Source organism: Equus quagga, chromosome 12 (assembly GCF_021613505.1).
Source record: "Equus quagga isolate Etosha38 chromosome 12, UCLA_HA_Equagga_1.0, whole genome shotgun sequence".
NCBI classification, from domain to species: domain Eukaryota; kingdom Metazoa; phylum Chordata; class Mammalia; order Perissodactyla; family Equidae; genus Equus; species Equus quagga.
In genome coordinates this window covers 21,902,567-21,919,918 of record NC_060278.1, presented here as the reverse complement: position 1 = coordinate 21,919,918, position 17,352 = coordinate 21,902,567, and the positions used below count along the sequence as shown (strand labels likewise).

At 43.4% G+C, this 17,352-nt stretch overlaps 1 protein-coding gene across 13 annotated transcripts in view; it reads left to right on the top strand.

Annotated features, from left to right (window-relative positions):
- CELF2 (CUGBP Elav-like family member 2) overlaps positions 1–17,352 on the top strand; it is a 507,313-nt gene that overhangs the window by 421,139 nt on the left and 68,822 nt on the right. For all 13 annotated transcript variants that reach the window (XM_046678505.1, XM_046678506.1, XM_046678503.1 and 10 more), the window contains 2 exons: positions 571–619; positions 8,937–9,071. In XM_046678505.1, the coding sequence (XP_046534461.1) occupies positions 571–619; positions 8,937–9,071 (184 nt within the window). The remainder of the gene's footprint in view (positions 1–570; positions 620–8,936; positions 9,072–17,352) is intronic.

Sequence of the window (17,352 nt, the reverse complement as noted above, 5' to 3'; positions counted from 1 at the left end):
TAAGAAAAAGCCATGCAGCAGACATAGAATGGCCAGAAGAAAAACGAAGATAAGCTGCGTGTAAATTTGTAATAATATGAAATAACAACAGCTATTTTTTCCCTACACCCCGTTTACTAAGCACTTTACATGCATTTTCTCATTTAATTCTTACAACCCTATTATGCAGGTGCTATCTCCATTTCACGGATGAGGAAGCTGAAGCTCAGAGAAGTTAAGACACTTGCCCAAGATCACACAGCTATATGGAAAGGCAGAACCAGAACTACCTATAAGATAAAGACAGAAACTAGACTCAGTGGCAGAACCAGGGTTCAAATTCAAGTGCAACTGCAAAGCCCAAGCTTTTAAATACTGCATCCCGGTGCCCCATGACTTAAAAGGATTCTATTCCTGAACATTAAACGCAGGCTTGCATTTTAATGTGGTTACTTTTAACTGGGAGTGGTCCTGTTGTTATTGATGTGCCCTGGTAAGAATATCAGGACTCGAGTTTAACAGTATGGGATTTCTGAGACTGTCTGTACGGTTGTTCAATCTGCCTTTACTCTCTCACTTTTGTGTTTTTAGATGCATCACCCCATTCAGATGAAACCTGCAGACAGTGAAAAGTCAAACGGTAGGTGGTGACTGACTATCTCATTTCATGTCTGTTTCTTTAAGTTAAGAAGTCAGGTGGGGGAGGGAGGAGCCAGCCCCAGTTGCTTTTTGTCCCTGAATGGCAGAGAGAGCTGCTCCAGGAAACTTGTCGCTGCAGCTGGCACGTTTGGAGAAACTTGAACTTCTTCTCCTGCCTCATTTATCGTCGGTGTAGAGACCTACAGAGATGTTATAAGAAATGGTTTTTCGTGTCCCTCTGTTTGGGACTTGCTCTGTGTGGTGACCCTGTGGCCTTTGGCTCTTGTGTATTTCCTCCCACAGAGCAGCACAGGACCCCCATTGGGAAGGAATGACCTTATCCTGTGCAGAGAGGAGCAGGAAGGGGCCACCCACTAAGAATTCGGATTTTTTCTGCTTTGTGTTGGCTCCTCTCTGGCTTGGAGACTGTCTTACAGCACTTTTCTCTAAACTGTACCCGTGCATTTGCATCCAAATTCATTCAGAATTCAGTCTCCTGATTAAATAAACTTACACTTGGTGCAGAAAGATGCATTTGATGAGGTCCCTGAAAGAATTGAGATTTGCCTCTCCAAGAGACGGGAGGGTTGATCGCCACATTTCGCTCTTAAGCTTTTGCTTCCATTTGTACAAACCGTCTGTCCCTGTTTTGTTCTTTGAATTTACTAAAATGTGTGTTAAAGGAATCTTCTAGCGTCGCAGACCTCAGGGCCTCGCTGTCCCACAAGGCTGACATAATCAGCACTGTTTCCTTCCACGAGCACCTCATTAATTAGTAATCAGGGCAGAAGCCATGCACTTGGAGATCTGCATATCTGCGAATGTAAATTATGATTGGGCTCTAAATCTCTCCACAAGGTGTTTTTTTGCTAATTGTAGTGCATCCCATTTTCTGGCTTCTTCACAGCTAGCAAGTTTTGAAGAAAATCCCAGGTCGCCTCACGGTGCTGCTGGCGCTTGATCTGTCTGTTGGGGAGTAGAGTCGGGTACTTTCCCACCATCTTGCAGTCAGCCGCACGCTTTTCTGAGAGCTGAGTCCCTTTTTCCTGCACTGCTTTATCACACACGTGGCATTAGTGTGGGAGGGTCTAAAATCTGCCACTGCTTTGTTGTGGGACCTTGATCAAGTCACATCTCCCTTTATTCACAGTTATTCATTGATGACTGACTGTGCGCCAGGCATGTTGCTGGGGGCTGGGGCAGCAGCAATGAATTTTTAAAAGATGAAGAAGAAAAGACTACAGAAGACACTGCCCCTGACCTCATGGCTCTTAGTGACAGACAGTCTGGCTGATTGAAGTATCTAAAAGTCACTTAAAGACTGAACTTTAATCTCTTCATTCATAAAACAGGAATAATGGTAATGGCCTGGCGAAGGTTGGCTTTTCTTCCCAAGTCATATAAGCTATTTGTTACAGTGCTTTGCAAGTGACAGAGCACTTCTCTAAAATGTTGATTATTGTCATCACCCAGATTTTTCCCTGGCCTTATAGGGCTCTGCACTGAGAGCTCTACCCACGCAGAAGGCCCTAGACAATTTGCTCCAGAAGTACGTGTTGATAGTCTGTTCTATTCCTCGTGGGAGAGAGGAGAGAGGAATCTTGTCTTTGTGAGATGAATCCTGCCAGTGAAGGTCATCTGGGAGCTTCTGGCCACCAAAAGATGTTCCCCGTCCTTTGGCCCCATAATTCTCCTAAACGGTGTCAGGACAAGGGCCATGGAACAAACATCTGTAGAGAAGGGTTTGTCTTATTTGTGAACCTCAGGTCATAGTTACAAAAACATGACGCATTAGAGAACTGAGTTGGAAATGTTTCACCTGAAATACCCAAATCGTTGAACCATGAAACGATTTCTTCTTTTGCCTTCTCTACTGCACAGGCATGAACCCTGACTTAGAGCATCCTGCCCACAGGATGGCTTCCGGGAGGTCTCAGAAGGCTTCATTGCCCTTGGTGTCTGCTCTGGAGCCTGAGGGTGATACTTGCCTTGCGTCTAGAGCCATGACGACAGAATAAATCTGCCATGGGCGCACCCAATTTGGCATGATCTCAGAAGACAAGCAGGATTGGGCACTGTTTCACTAAGATGAGAGACTACCTAAGAATGCTGTTTTTCAGGAAGCAACACGGAGTGGTGGCAGTTTAAAATTCTTTCGAGGGGCCCAGACTTGACCCCTGGCCCTGACCTGGTTGTGCCCCCGAGCAGGTTCCATAACCGCCCAGCCTCAGGGTCTCCAGCTCTAAGAGGGGGCCTCAGTGGTCATAGTCTGAACACCTCTTGTAAGACCTACCTGATGAAGTTGTTTGAGGAGTACGTAAGTTAACGTCTCTAAAGAGCGTACCCTCTGCTAATATTCGCTCTGCTAAATTATTGGCTTAATTCTGGCGAGCCAAGGCAGCTGATTTGGTGCATTCTGAACCGCAGAGGCCGGCACTTCCAAAGCATAGATCTGTCCCCAAGAAGGAAAATCCCCCAAACCTTTTCGTTGGGCCAGTTCTCCCTTTGCTTTGTAGATTGACCTTCACTTTCTGAATTTCCAGTAAAGGAAAAAAGGCAAAAGGTGTCAGTGGGCTGAAAGCTGCCTTTAAAGCACTCTTGTTTATGAATGCTCAGATGGAGCCTCACCTTGCATAGACGTGAACAGTTTCAAGGTTCTCCTTGGACTTCACTGAGGAATCAGGGAAATGTATAATTTTTGAAAGCAAGTGATAAGAGCTGCAAGCCTTTTCTGATTTCACATGGCAGTCTTGACAGGTAAGCATAGTTTCCAAGCCTCAAAGAGCACAAAGATTTCTTTGGCTCAGAGGCTCTAAATAGCTCCTGTAGTTGTGAAAGAAATCTAACGAGCTCTAATTGCACTTCTATTGAGTTTGCTGACATTTATGGATAGCACAAAGGACTCATCACAGTTAGACAGTTAACTGTCTTCATCATCACGATGTTCAGATTGCTAAAACTTTGTATTTGCTGAGCAAGAAACGGCTGCTAATCACAGATTAATTAGCAATGGACAAATGGATTCCAGAAAAGCAATCGCTCTTGTAAGCCTTTGTCCACGCAGAGATTCTGACGAAGGGAAGCTCTGTGGAGAGCCCAGAAGTGTTAGCCTGCCCTTACATCTGCCCTGCGCTTTCATACTTTATTGAACTGTCGTCCACAATCTCCATGGCTTCCTATAATTGGCTCTGATTTAAGCTGCAGCCTCTAGCATATTTATGCAAACTTGGAACATTTTACCTCCTGCCCTTGTGCTTCCCCTGTGCCAGGTGTCCAAAAAAAAAAAAAAATCCCACTCTGGATTAGCAATAAAATGTTGAGGCCTTTAAAAAGAACACACTGAATGAATACCCAAATTGCAACAGAATCCAACTTTGTTGTTGTTTTCCCATTGCATGTAGTTGAGTACTGGTATGAAGCACATTGACGGGCTGTGGATTTCAGGCACCAGCATAAACTAGCACAAACATAGTTACTCTCTTCCTTTCTGTGTCCCATCCCAGGGCCTGTTTTCCAGCTTTAATCCTCCGTTGCTAGGCAGAAAAAGATACCAGCTGTGCAAGATTGAAAATGAAATGCAGTTGCTGGATGGGAAGTTGATCTAGCAGGGAGAGATGAGAGAGAAAAGCAGAGAGGTTGCCTTTGGTTCTGTGATGGGGGTCTCAGGGGCTGTGGTCGCTGTTCCCTCATATGTCCTGCTCCTGGTCAAGAGGATTGTTTTTCACTCTGTAGACAAAGCATAAATAAATCCATCCTGCTTTAACCGTCCAACCTCACAAGTTGTCAGGAGTCCTTAAAGCCTCAAATCCAGAAATGCCATTTAAGCCCACTCTTTTCTCAAGGCTGCCTCCGAAACCCGCTGTGTGCATGTGTCAAGTTCAGAGCTCGCAGGAGTCAAGTTAACTAAATATTGTTAGGGGAGGGTGATGACCTGCAAGCTTCCAGTAGAGAGAGGAAGCTCAGGGTGTTCCCATCCAACGTTCCGATTACGGGAAGATGAAGAAATAATTTTGAAATTCAAAGTGGAGAGACTCATGGATTTGGAGGCAGTAATTAAATGCCATATGTTAGCACTAACACATTGAAAAGTTGTTAATTAATTCAGGCCGCCCTGAATCCAGGTGTGACTTTGACAGATTGTACACCAGGGTGTTAGCACAGACTTACAATTAGGGTTTTTTTTTTTTATGAAGTTTCTATTCCCTGAACTTTAAAAAGTCCCCACTTGTAATGTTAACCCCTCCTCATTGATACCGTGGAAGGAGAACTGGAAACGGTCGCTTGTATGGAACATCTTTCAGTTCTGCTGTGGTTGGTATTGATGGCGGTGACCCCATCCGTGCAGCGCGTCCTGTATAAAGTATTTCTTACTTATCCATTGGTTATCCCAAAGGAAAACAGACTTTTTCCCTATAGAGTAGGGACTTTATCTTTTACCTTTTTTTCAATTCCTCTAAAGCATTTAGCAGAATACTATGAATATAGCAGATTTATTTAAGCAGTTGGCGTTCTTGGGGATTGAAAGAATGGTGAGGGACTTAACTGCCTGAATACTTAGGAGAAACCCACCAAGAAGTTCATCAAAAATGGGTGAGAAAGTTAAGTGAATTCAAGATAATGGTGTTCATTTAAAGTGTTGACAAAACTGTTTAGGGATCCTTAGAATGGGCATCTCAGGAATCAATTTTATGAATAAAATTTTTCACTGGAAAGTCAGGAAAACTCAAGGAAGAGGAAAGCTAGATGCATGTGTTATCCCCATTTTTCCATTAAAACAAACAGCGCCCAGAGTGTTAAAACCACAGAGAGATGCTGGCGAGCAAAATCTTGCGAATGTCCAGCTTCCGTTAGGCATGCTCACACACACACACACACACACACAGAGGAGGAAGTTAGCATTTTGAATAGCATAAGGATGGGGTAGGTTTCCTTTTTTTTTTCCCTTAGCTAATGCTTGTTATTGAAAAAAGTAAGAGTTCTTGTCCGTGTTCCTGCCTGTGTGTGTTTACCTTTCCTGATACCTCAGAAGTCAGGATTTCTTTCTAAGTGGTTTCCATTTTCTTAATATTCATCTTAGGAAAAAATCATTTTCCAGCTTCCTCAGAAGCTGCCTGTTTCGTTTACTGTAGCATCACCCTAAAGCTCAAAATCTGCAAATTGTTTTAGCCAAATACTGTAATTGTAGGCTTACCAGTGAAACCAAGGACCAACTGGGAATTTATCATTTGCTTTTGTTTAAAAGAACTAAAACCAGATTCCTCAGGAAAAGAGGAAAAACAGCAGGAATTTTTCTTTTTACTCTCATAAACATATTGGCCATAGCTTCCTCGGGGTAAGAGACCCACAGATGAGAGGGAAGTTGTGGGGAAATAAGACCTACAACTAAAAGTTTTTCCCTCCCTACTCTGCCCCATTTCTCTCAGTTCTATCCCTTTCCCCTTACCAGTCAGGGGAACACGCATCCTCTCAGGGCCAACAGAATCTTTACATAGTAAGGAGTCGGGCATCCTAGTGGTCGTCCTGGTGTTGGAGATCATGAAGATGCCCATCTGGAAAGAAAGCTCCTTTTCCGGGGTACCTGATGTCTCGAACACTCAAATCATTGTTGAGCCAACACTGCCCTTGACCTACTCTGCTTTCACTAGTTCTGGTGGATCACTGGGAGTTCACCTGCTCTGATGGGAGAGGGAAGGACTTCTTAAATGTTAGATTTTTCATCTACATAAAGGAAGTCGGGTCCTCAACAGCCTCCCTGTGGGACTCAGAACCAAAGATGCCCATTGCCCACGTCTGTCTGATTAGTCTCGACTCAGGCAGTGGCCTTGCATGGTCAGTTACCTTCGTTGTACTTTGAGCCCCTCTCTAGAGATGAAGCAGAAAATGGTGCATGGTGCACCAAAGTTAGGCTGCTGTCCTCTATCCTCCCCAAAGTCAGTCCCTACTTATTCCCAACTCTGTACCTTGCCCAGTGAGTATGTTCTTCCTCCCTCCCATCCAGATCCTCCCTGCGCTTCTTAAAGGACAGCTTAAATCCTACATCTTCCATCCAGCCTTTCTCAGACACTTTGGTGCACATGTCAGTTTACAAGTGCAGTGGAATTGTAGTTTTCAACCTGCATTCCTTGGAGCCCAGGAGTTTCTCTGCATTGTCTTAGGGGCCGCCACAGTGTGGAGAGAGACTAGGCGTAAGGGATTCTGAGCTCCAGCATTCGCCCACCCCCAAGTGCCTCAGTCAGCTGAAGCATGTGGCTGGGCTGCCTTCTCTCCATTGCTTAAGAAAGAGAGTAAGGAAGAACAATAGAGTTTAAACCTTCATTTTATGCACAACAAGATTGAGGTCCACAGAGGTGAGTTCATTCTCCAAGGTCACCCATCAACGTAATGGCAGCACTGGAACCAGGACCTAGGTCCCTAATCACAGCATTGCTCTCCTTTCTAACCTCGTGTGCCTCCTCCAGATGTGCAGGAAGCAAGGAGAGAAGAACCATGGCTTGAGAGTAGGATTCCAGGTCGGGGTCCAGGTTAGGCCCCCTGCTTGCTGAAAGACCTCGGCAAGACCCTTCCCCCTGCCAGGCCTCGGATCTCTTCTAGGGCTGGACGAAACATCTTTCAGGTCTCTCACTTCCACTCTGGGGTCCTAGGACTAGAGGCGTTTAGCCGTCTCACCTGAGCCCCTCAGAGCTGCCCTGTCCACTGTGGTCATCACAGGTGGCTTCTAAAATCTAAATTAGTTAAAGTTCAATCACATTAAAAATTCAGCTCCTCGATCACGCTGGCGGCTTTTCAGTGTTCAGGAGCCACGTGTGGCTTCAGCTACTGCAGTGGGGAGACAGCACAGATAGAACTTCTCCGTTCCTGCCCAGTTCTGTTGTCAGCACCACTTCCGAGTAACGCGCCCCGGGTTATGTTACTGCTTCATGAACGGATCTCTCCCAGCTCCTGGAGGGCACGGGCCATGTGTTTTGGCCAAAAGCAACTGGCCCTAGAAGGTCTAGAATACGTTCTTGTTGGTTAAATGAAAATGAGGCACTGTCCAGGGAAGGAATAAGAGAAACAGAAATAAAATCCAGTTAAATAGCAATGACGAGATTACACTAGAGATACAGAACGAAGGCTGCTACATGAGCAGTATGTGGCAGGGCCCTTTAAGCCACGATTTTCCGAAGTGCTGGTATAGCTGGCTGTCCTTTTATTTTTAATTCTAAGAAATAGATTGAAGTGAAACATGGGAAATAAACGAGACTTCTCCCCAAAGGCTTCTATGACTGTCTTGCTCTCTCCTAAAAAAGGTTCTAAGCACTGTCCCGAAATCCTTTATAATCATGCCTTTGAGGCTGAGTGTAGGCCAAGTATGCTGAGCACAAGCATGCCAATTTTGATGTCAGTCGCCCAGGTCATCAGAGGTCAGCCTTCCGTAATCTTTACCCACTGTCAGCTTCCAGGGTTAGAATTGGCCCCTTGTTGTCATGACACCCAAAGTGCATTTCTCCTCATCCAGAATCCTACCTCCAAGTGGGTGGAATGGTTTTGTTCCCTCCTTGATGGTTTTTTGTTACGGGTGTCACCCGAGCCGGGGGCCAGCGCCTGATGTGATTCTCAAGTAGCCACGGCCCCATTCTCTTCATTAGAATTGCCTTCCTCTTTAGGTTGTAACACGCAGACCATGTGCTTTCCTGTTTCGGCTGCAAAGACAGTCTGCAGAAAGGAGGTCATTTACTAGCTATCTGGAGAAATGAGCATCCTTCTCATCTCTTATTCTTGTCTAGATCAGTGGGGACGAAGCAATGTGAAGTCAGGGGAGAAGAATGTTTTCTTCTGTTGAATGCTTTGTTAAAATTTTTGTTCACTGTTCCCCTACATCTGTTCCTGTCGTTTTTCCTCTCCTGACCTTTTTCTTTCCCTGTCGCTCTAAAAGTTAAAAAAAGTCTACAAAAAACCCAAATGAAAATCCGTATCCAAAAATATCTCTATGGAATAGTGTTTAGCAATTACACAGAGCTTTCACATTTTAGTAAACACATTACTGTGAGTTTCCAAATGGGGGGAAAGGACTTCACAGAGTTCGTGTCCTGTGAAGAGGTTTTTATTAGTAAGGACAAGCTCACAAAGAGATGAAATGTTCAGGAAGGGCAAGGTGAGAGAGCAGAGGCAGGATGGCGCGTGTGGAGGAGAAAGGCAGACTGGAAGTCTGCAGTGTTAGCCTTGGGACCCGTTTTCAGTTGCACATGACTGGGACCCGGTTTGATGTGGTAATGAAGCGTTGATTACAAGGAAAAAGATGAAATGGCCTTTGCTCATTCATTATTTTTATCTCCTAGCTGTGGAAGACAGAAAATTGTTCATAGGAATGGTTTCGAAGAAATGTAATGAGAATGATATCAGGGTGATGTTTTCTCCATTTGGCCAGATAGAAGAATGCCGGATCCTCCGGGGACCCGACGGGCTGAGCCGAGGTGAGTGTGGTGTCTATAAAGTCTCTTCCCTTAAGTGCTAATTGGAGCTTTGTGTCACAGTCAAGGTAGCTGTAGGCACCGCACGCAGCAGGAGGTTACCCTGTAATCCGTCCCGTGTGATAAAGTTATCCAAGCTGAACTTTTCACCGAAGCTGAAATGATCACCTTTTATTTCTCCAGTTGAGAAGGTCTCAATGCCAACATATTCGCTCAGGCTATCACTGTCAGATGGGAGGCTGGCAGGCCGCCCTGTCGCTACCCAGCCTCCTTCTGTCTCAAATTAAAGTGGATTTTTGGGGGATGAGGGAGAGAGGTAGAGGATGAGAGAGAATATCTCTTGTTTTCATCTTAGTCTCCTCACTTTCTGCCTGTGCCTGAGAGAAGTGTTAAGGGCTGGGCCTCTTGACAGTGATGTAAATCAAGAAAACGAGGTCCATGGTCCCCAGTTGGGCAGAGAGATAGGGACTCAGAGGAACCAGACCTGTCTCGGGGTGTTAGGGTTTTATTTCAAAGAGCAAAACTCCTGGAGTCCTGAGCACAGGGAGTCCGCTAAGTGACAGAGAAATGACTTGGTCCAGAAGCAGATTGTAGGTTCCTCTTTGTCTCTGTAAGAGAAGCAGAGGCTGGGGTTCAGGGCATTGGTGAAAACCAGTATTTTTGCAAGCAGCTATACGAGGTAACTGGAAAGAACTGTTCTCTTTCCATGCTCGCCTCCCTCTTGACAATGCCACACACCTCCTTCCTTGAACCACTCATAAGGGTTGTCACTGAGTGTTAATAGTTGTCTGACTACAGTTTCCTGAGTCAGTCCAGGGAGGCTGAAGTGAAGGCATAGGTAAAACATTTTTCAGTTCTTCTAAGAAATCCGTATTTTTGCAACACGAAGAGGATTTCATTCTGTTAATGTAGTTATCAGTGAAATTTCCGTGGGGCTCAGTAGAAACGTCTTTCATTCCCAATCTCTAGTCTGGGTCAGCCATCCCAAACCATATGTTGAAAGAAAAAGTTGGGCCTTAAGTTGAAATATTAATTTCCACCCGTCTCCCTAGTTTTACCTAAATTCAGCACCACATGAGGATGAACATTTGTTCTCTTGACTTTTAGACAGAAAGCTTCATGATGTCAGCTGCTGGAATGGAAGGCAGAGAGAACAAAAGTTTTCTGCCTACTTCCGCCTCCATAGCCCCAAAACAGGGACAGTCTAGAGGAAAAGTAGAAGGAGGTGGAACCAGTCCAAACTTGTGAGCCCTATATTTTCTCCCGAAGGTGGTTTCAAAAAAAAGAGAGGAGGAAGCATGGACATCACAGTTGACGCATTCTCTAACGTTTCTGAAGCTGGTGGTGGTCAGCCCTCTGAAAGCTCAGCAAGACACGATATTGAGTGTGATCCCTGAGCAGTGGCCCCAAGGCCTCAGGCTAATCTGTAGCTTACCACTCATGCCATCACCAGTGTCACCTAAAGAGGCCATCGTGCTGGTGGCCCACACAACATTTGGCTCCTGTACCACGTCACAGGCAGAAGGATACTAGGCTTCCTGTCCTACGTACCTCCGTGCCATCCTCCCAGTTTCACACCATGAGAGCTTCTAATCGTGTCTGATCATCCAGCTACCACAGTCACGACAGTTCTATGCCCACTTAGGCAGACAAACCAGGAGAGACACTGCCACCGTGGGAAAAGGCAGAGTGGCTAAACGAAGAAGAAAATGTAAAGGAAAGACACGATATTTTTGCAGTCGCTTGTCTCTTGCCAATTGAGTGATGAGAACCACCTTTCTCTCCTGTTATTGTTCTCACTCCCACTTCTCTGTTGTCATTGCATTTTTTCATTCACCAAGGCGTATAGCATGGAGGAAGAGCAGAGAGAAAGTTCCTTAAATTACTCCAAGAGACGTTTCTAGTGGCGTGGAGGTCAGAAACCACAGGGTCCAGTCCCAGAACTTCTCCTGACATGAAATGTGACCGTAGATAATTCATTTTCCCAGCTCTATGCCTCAGTTTCCCCATTCGTAAATGGCAGCAGTCACAATAGCCACCCTGCTCATCTCATAGGGCATCCTTAGTTCCCGCTCTGGTAGATTTTGGGGACAAGCGCCCCATCCGTGTGGTTTAGTGGAGACCTTGACTGTGAAGTATGGATGCTTGACTTCTGTTCTCCCACTGCTGGTCTGGGCCGATCCATGCAATGACTCTCCCTCTCGGTGGGGACAGTAATGACTAGCAGTGGGGCCTGCAGCATCTAGAGCTCCTTGAGCATACATGAGTTATTTCTGTAGATGAGTTTTTAAAGCAGCCAAAACTTTCATAGGAAAGAGCAGGACACAGTACTTGACAAGAGAACTTGGCTAATCTGATCTGCCATTTGGTTGATGAACCAGCATTGGACACCAGAAGCTCCTTAATTCTGAAACAACTTATGGGAGCTCTTTCATCAATATTTTATGCAAATTCTGGCCCAATGTAAAGAGTAGAACTCCTCCTTTTTTTTAACAAAAGTAATTTCTGGTGAACTGATGAGATTCCCTATGGCAAAAAAGAAATTACTCATTTATAACCATTTGTTCTGAAATAGAAAGACAGACAGTGGTAGGTTTTTCAATTAGCAGGACCCTGGGACCCCTGGACACAGGGGGACTGCTCCTGAATCAGTGTATTTGTTAACAGAACAATTCTCTTTCGTGCCATTATTTTGCTTTCATTAAAGAATTGCAGTTTTCAATCAAATATTAATAAGTGTCTCCCATTAATGGCACTGCAGATAAAGGGCACTCAGCATTTCTGGTCTCCCTGCCTGTTGCTGGCTCAGCTGTGTAAAAAATAAATATATAAAATTAAGTGAAATGAAAGCTTGGCTGCTCTGAGAAGTACCATCTAATACTAACCCAGGGTATAAGCCAGTCAATAAAAAAGTTTCAGATCAAACCATTTGATGATGATGAGGGGCAGGTGCCCATTGGGTTGGTGGGTCCTTCTTTTTTTTGGCTACTGCCCAGTTCAGCTACAAGAATGAAGACAAATGAGGCAATTAGTATGGCAGCCTCCCCCACAGGTTTCTCATGTCGTTTCTTCTCTGCCACATCAGTAGTTTAAATTCCTCCCAAATAGGTATTAAGCTGAGGTTCCTCCAGGCTTCTTGACTCAGTACCCCCCACTGAATCAGAGTAGTGAGCTGCCAGGACCCACAGCTTTGTACCTGTCAAGCCCTGTTGTGCTTTCAGTTAGAATCACTGTCTTAAAAAAAAAAAACAACTCATAATCTACATTTTGGCGAGAAAGACTATTTTCAAAGTGTAGGTGCCGGTTACTCACCAGCACCTAGATCTGTGCCATGTCCCAAGATAGACCCCTCACCCCCCAGAAATTGTCATGACTGTACACGGACAGCACCTACCACCTGCCAAGCGTGATGAAGCCACTCAACAAATATGAGGACTTGTCTTCTCTTTGGGCTCTGTGCCCACATCTGAATGTGCATTTTACCCTTTGGGGGCAGCAACCCATTCTGCCATCTTTTTCTAATTTGAAAGACCTCATCTGAGCTCCTTCCAAGCCCCTTCAGGATTCTCAGATCCTTCTGCAATGGCAGATTGACCTCCCAGGCCTCCTGTCTGAGCCTTCATTGAGAATGTGAGCAGGAGACTAGGAGCCCACACGTGGCAAGCCAAATAACATGTTTGCTCTCACAGTCAAAGCTTGAGGCTTCTAAGCCAATGCATTTATCTGACGGTGTCACCTTAGCTTGTTGATTTCCTAAAATACACGTTTTCACTTACCCATAATCCCCAGTCAGCATGGACTGTTTGGGTGCAATCCACAGAGTTTTCTGCACCATGACAACCGAATATCTGTAACTCAGAGACAATGGAGTTTATTTCATTTTTCTTACTCATAAACTGTAGTCAAATCTTCGTTACCATTTAAGGTAACTTTCTGCTTGTTTAAGAATATTCCAGCTGTGTTTATGGTGTTCCAGCATTCTCCTGCCAAAACCCTTGACAAATGAATTGGCAATATTTGCAGAGATGTTGGTGAGCACAGACTGGATTTGGCCATTAAATCCTCATTTGTTTTTGTTCTATCTGATCAGGATATCAGGGGAGGGCTTTTGACTTTTCAAACACGTACACAGAGGGACTCAAGTTTTGATGGTGGCATTTTCGTCTTGCCCACTTGGTACCTAAACATTTAGATATGCGGAAACTTTTTTTCAAATACCTCCCAGATTATTAACTGCCTCTTGTCATCCTGCTCGGAATACAATCTTCCAGGCTCATCTCAGGGATGAAGTTTGGCCAGCTGCTGAGTCTTAGTCTGTCTTCAGCCTTCAGTGCCATGGACGAATGATGTCTCTGTGCCAATTTTGAATAAACTAACCCAACATTAGGGATGGTGCATTAGAGTTTTAATTTTGCTGCTCCAATATCATATTGACAGCACATGTTTAATCAACCCTGCCACTGCCAGAAAGATACAGTGAGGAGCACTGGCTGCATTAAGATCCTTCTTTGGCTGGATGGGAATTTATAAACAAGTTTTCCATAGGTTGAAATCTCCTTCATGCTGTAGTTATTTTAAATGATGCTTCTTGCAGTTGAAATATAGCAGGCTCCTCTTTCAAAGAAGTAGCGGAAAAGCAAGAGACCCAGGCATTGTTTGAGCTTTTAGAAGTACCTGCACCTTTTTGTTTTGGCGGGGGAGGGTGTACAGAGCAAGAATTCATCTAGTTCTTGCAAAATTCTCTTGCAGCCAAGAGAAAAGGTAGAACACCTGAGTTAAGAGATCCTTTCATTTGAAATGACAGGTGTAATAGATGTGTTCCTGAATCTTCTCTGTGACAGGGCTGCATGCTTTCTTTAGATCTTGTCTGTGGGAGGAAATTACTTTGAGAAACCTTTCCCTAGTCAATCATTTATCTGTTTTAGCAGCAAGAAGGCAACCTCACCGAAATCAGAGGAATTCAGCCCCTTTCATTTCTATTAGCAATCTCTGACATTCTGAAAGTTGAGACAATAAATAATTGCAAGGTAAATTACAGGTTGGCCACATTGATAGAATTTTTTTTATCTATTCTATCCTATGTATAAAGGCTTTGAGACAGTAATATCCAAGCTATCTTACCTAAACACCCCCCCCCAAAAAAATGTAGCTTCATTATTTGGGTACCTGTATCTTTTTTTCCCCTAGAATCTAGTTTCTCCGGCATTTTGGTCAGTAGCTGGAGAACTGATTGCTGAGATAGCACATACAACCGTCTAGAACAGTTAAGGGCTGACCCTATAATAGTCTAGAACAGTTAAAAGCTGACCCTACAAGATCAGAGCAGTTGTTCTGTCAAGACCCAATGAACTCCACTGCATCCAGAAGCCCATTTTTGGGTTTTGGGTGGAAGAAGGGGACAATTAAGACCTAAGTTATTTCCGTCCAACAGAGAGTCATCTAGTTGACTTGTAGGAGCAGCCAGCAACAAATCTTGGTGGTAGGAACTTTTGTGACCCTATGTTAGTGAAAAGCCACAGACTTGAGGCCTCGTCCTAAAGCAACCACATTGTTTTCAGTGGTGTTGAAAAGAAAATTAAAATGCAGCCACAGGACTATACCATGACCTCCTGTTTCAGAGAAATTACAAAGGTTAACAAGCTACCAACCCATGAAACATTTGGTTCTGCAGTTGCTTAACTTCATCCCGAGTGGCATGGAGAGTAAAATTTTTCAACCTACACTCTCACCTTATAAATGACACAGTCATCTTCTCTCTTAAGTAACTGGACACAGCACACCATGCAGACTTGACAGAGCCCCTAAGGAGGTGAGCGCTCTCTCTCCCTGTACCACTGCCAATAGAATAAACAGGTTAAAGAAGTCATCAGATTTGTCAGATCATTTTTTTAGATGGGCTAAGGATTGTATAATTAGAAGAGCTGTTAATTGCAGGTTTTATAGAGGAAAGGGCAGTGGTTTGAATTTATAGAGATATAGTTTTATTGTTCTATTGCTAATACTTTTCTTTTGAGACCTGTTAATTGCTGTATCTTTCTCATTAAGTTACTTACAAAAGTTCTGCTTGTTTTGAAATTGTAGTAAATGCATAAAGTGTGCCTTATGGATTTTGTTGACATTTTGTATGTTTTTTATGCATTCTTAACCTCCAGTTGGAAACTGTCAGTTTGGCACGTGTTTCTGGATAATAAGAGCAAACGAAGTGAATACAACAATCTTCCTGATGATTTAAAAGCAGAGTTAGTCCAGGCTCACACACTTTCAAATCTCTCTCCATGAGATGATCTTCTTTTGCCTCCATTCTGGTCTCAAGATAAGAAATGGAAAAAGAAAAATCTCTTCGAGTGATTTCCTCTGTTAATAATGTCGGTGATCATCCCAATGTTTTAAAGAGATATTACTTGGAAATGGATGTTAAATTTGGGACTCTCTAATTTTAAAGCTGAGTCTCAATATGGAAGCCAGTAGAGGTCCCATCATCTGTCTCACACCCTATTACACACATCATCTAGATGCCTTAGGGAAGGCCGATAAATCGCTTTTATTGATGACAAAAGCTACAGCCAGTATAAGGACAGGTAGCATGTTTAAATAGTAAGCTTCACCAGCCACTATAGTGTCAGGGAACTATATGAAACAGCTTGGCATTCATAGCTAGCGAGATAAGACTTCAGGCTTCATAAGGCCAGCTTACCCAGGAGGTGAATGTGACATGAATCTCCCATGTACTGAGAGTTTTTGTGTATTAAAAATTACAGCATGATGCAAAAAAATGCATTGACTTATTTTCATGACTGGATGTTCTTGTGCTTTGGGGGGTGATGGGCACACATTGCTTTCTCTTATTGCTGTTTGATGAAACGGTGCTAATACAGTATTGACTTGATAATCTCACCAGGTACATATGCAGAGCAAAAGAAGATAATTTATTTTATGGCTCACAAATTGATTTACAGAAACCAAACAATCTGTGGGTTGTTTGGGTGTAGAACGTTCTATCTGGCTTCCCGGCCACAGGGGCAACAATCTCGCATTGTTGATGCCTGAATTCCACTTTCACGCATCCACTCTGAGATGACAACAGGCTGCAGCCTCTTGGTGTTTAGATCTGCTTCATTTGGAAATCTTTTAAGTAGTAATAATAATAATGTCTTGAGGAAATTGAGTGGAACACTAAATTATTCTCTGATACCTAAGTTCAAACTGTGCAAGGCTAAAGAAGCTGAAAATCAATGCACTTTTAAAGTCATTAGAGATCATAAGTGAAATAAGTCTGCGTTGCTTTAGCTAAGCTTTTAGTGTGCTGTGGTATTATTATAAAATCAGCCTGAATCTGCATTAATTTCACAGTCTTTTTCTCTAAGAAGCCCAAGGGTGCATGATGAATAAAATGTAAATTTCAGAAGGCACTGTTTTTATTAGTGAAAAGGGCAATGAGCCATGTAGTTGGAGCAGTGACCTGCCTGGTGGCCAATGCTGCACAAGGAGCAGGAGCAGGCACTGTAGATTCTAGTTATTTTACAGCACATGAAAAAAATAGCCGTGGGAAGCTGGATGGGTCTCACAGGAGACATTTAGAGAAATGTATGTTGTCTTGGGTGTGCTAGACTTTAGGTCAAATCTCTGATACATATCAGAAAGTTGCAACTTGCAAAAGTCATGAAGATTTTATATAAATAAGCTAATGCAGATTTTTAAATTTTACTTTATATGCACTGTTGAATATTCTCAGAGTAATAGAGCATTTGTTTTTGTTCCTAATTGATAATTACTAAATAGTTTGTGCAGGATTTGGTATGTTTGTTTGCATTTGAATAGCATCAATGTATATTTATACATACATATTTCTTAACTACCCAGAAGAGATTAGATACATTTATTTGCTGACATTTCAAGCTCTTGGAAATTTATTCGCTAATTTGCCCTTGGTGTGAGCATTTTATTATTTGCTGCTTAAAAATCAACGCTAAAATTTGAAATACAAAGTTCCTAACGTGTGGATGCCCTGAGTAAAGATAATCAGCCAAGGAGAAAATGTAAAATCGCAACTTTTTATTTTAGAAAATGCAAACTAGATGCTGCTCCTTTTAAACCCCCATGGCTAAAAAAAAAGTACCCCAATCCCTTACCCTCGTCTCCATTTAAAAAAAGAAACTAATCAATATATAAATCTTTCTGCTTTGGTCAGATTAGCAAGTCAGCACTGTGAGTAAAAAGCAAAATCAGATAAAACCAAAGAGCGAAGTTGTTTATTTTTATGTACTACTGAGAACAGTGTCGTCCT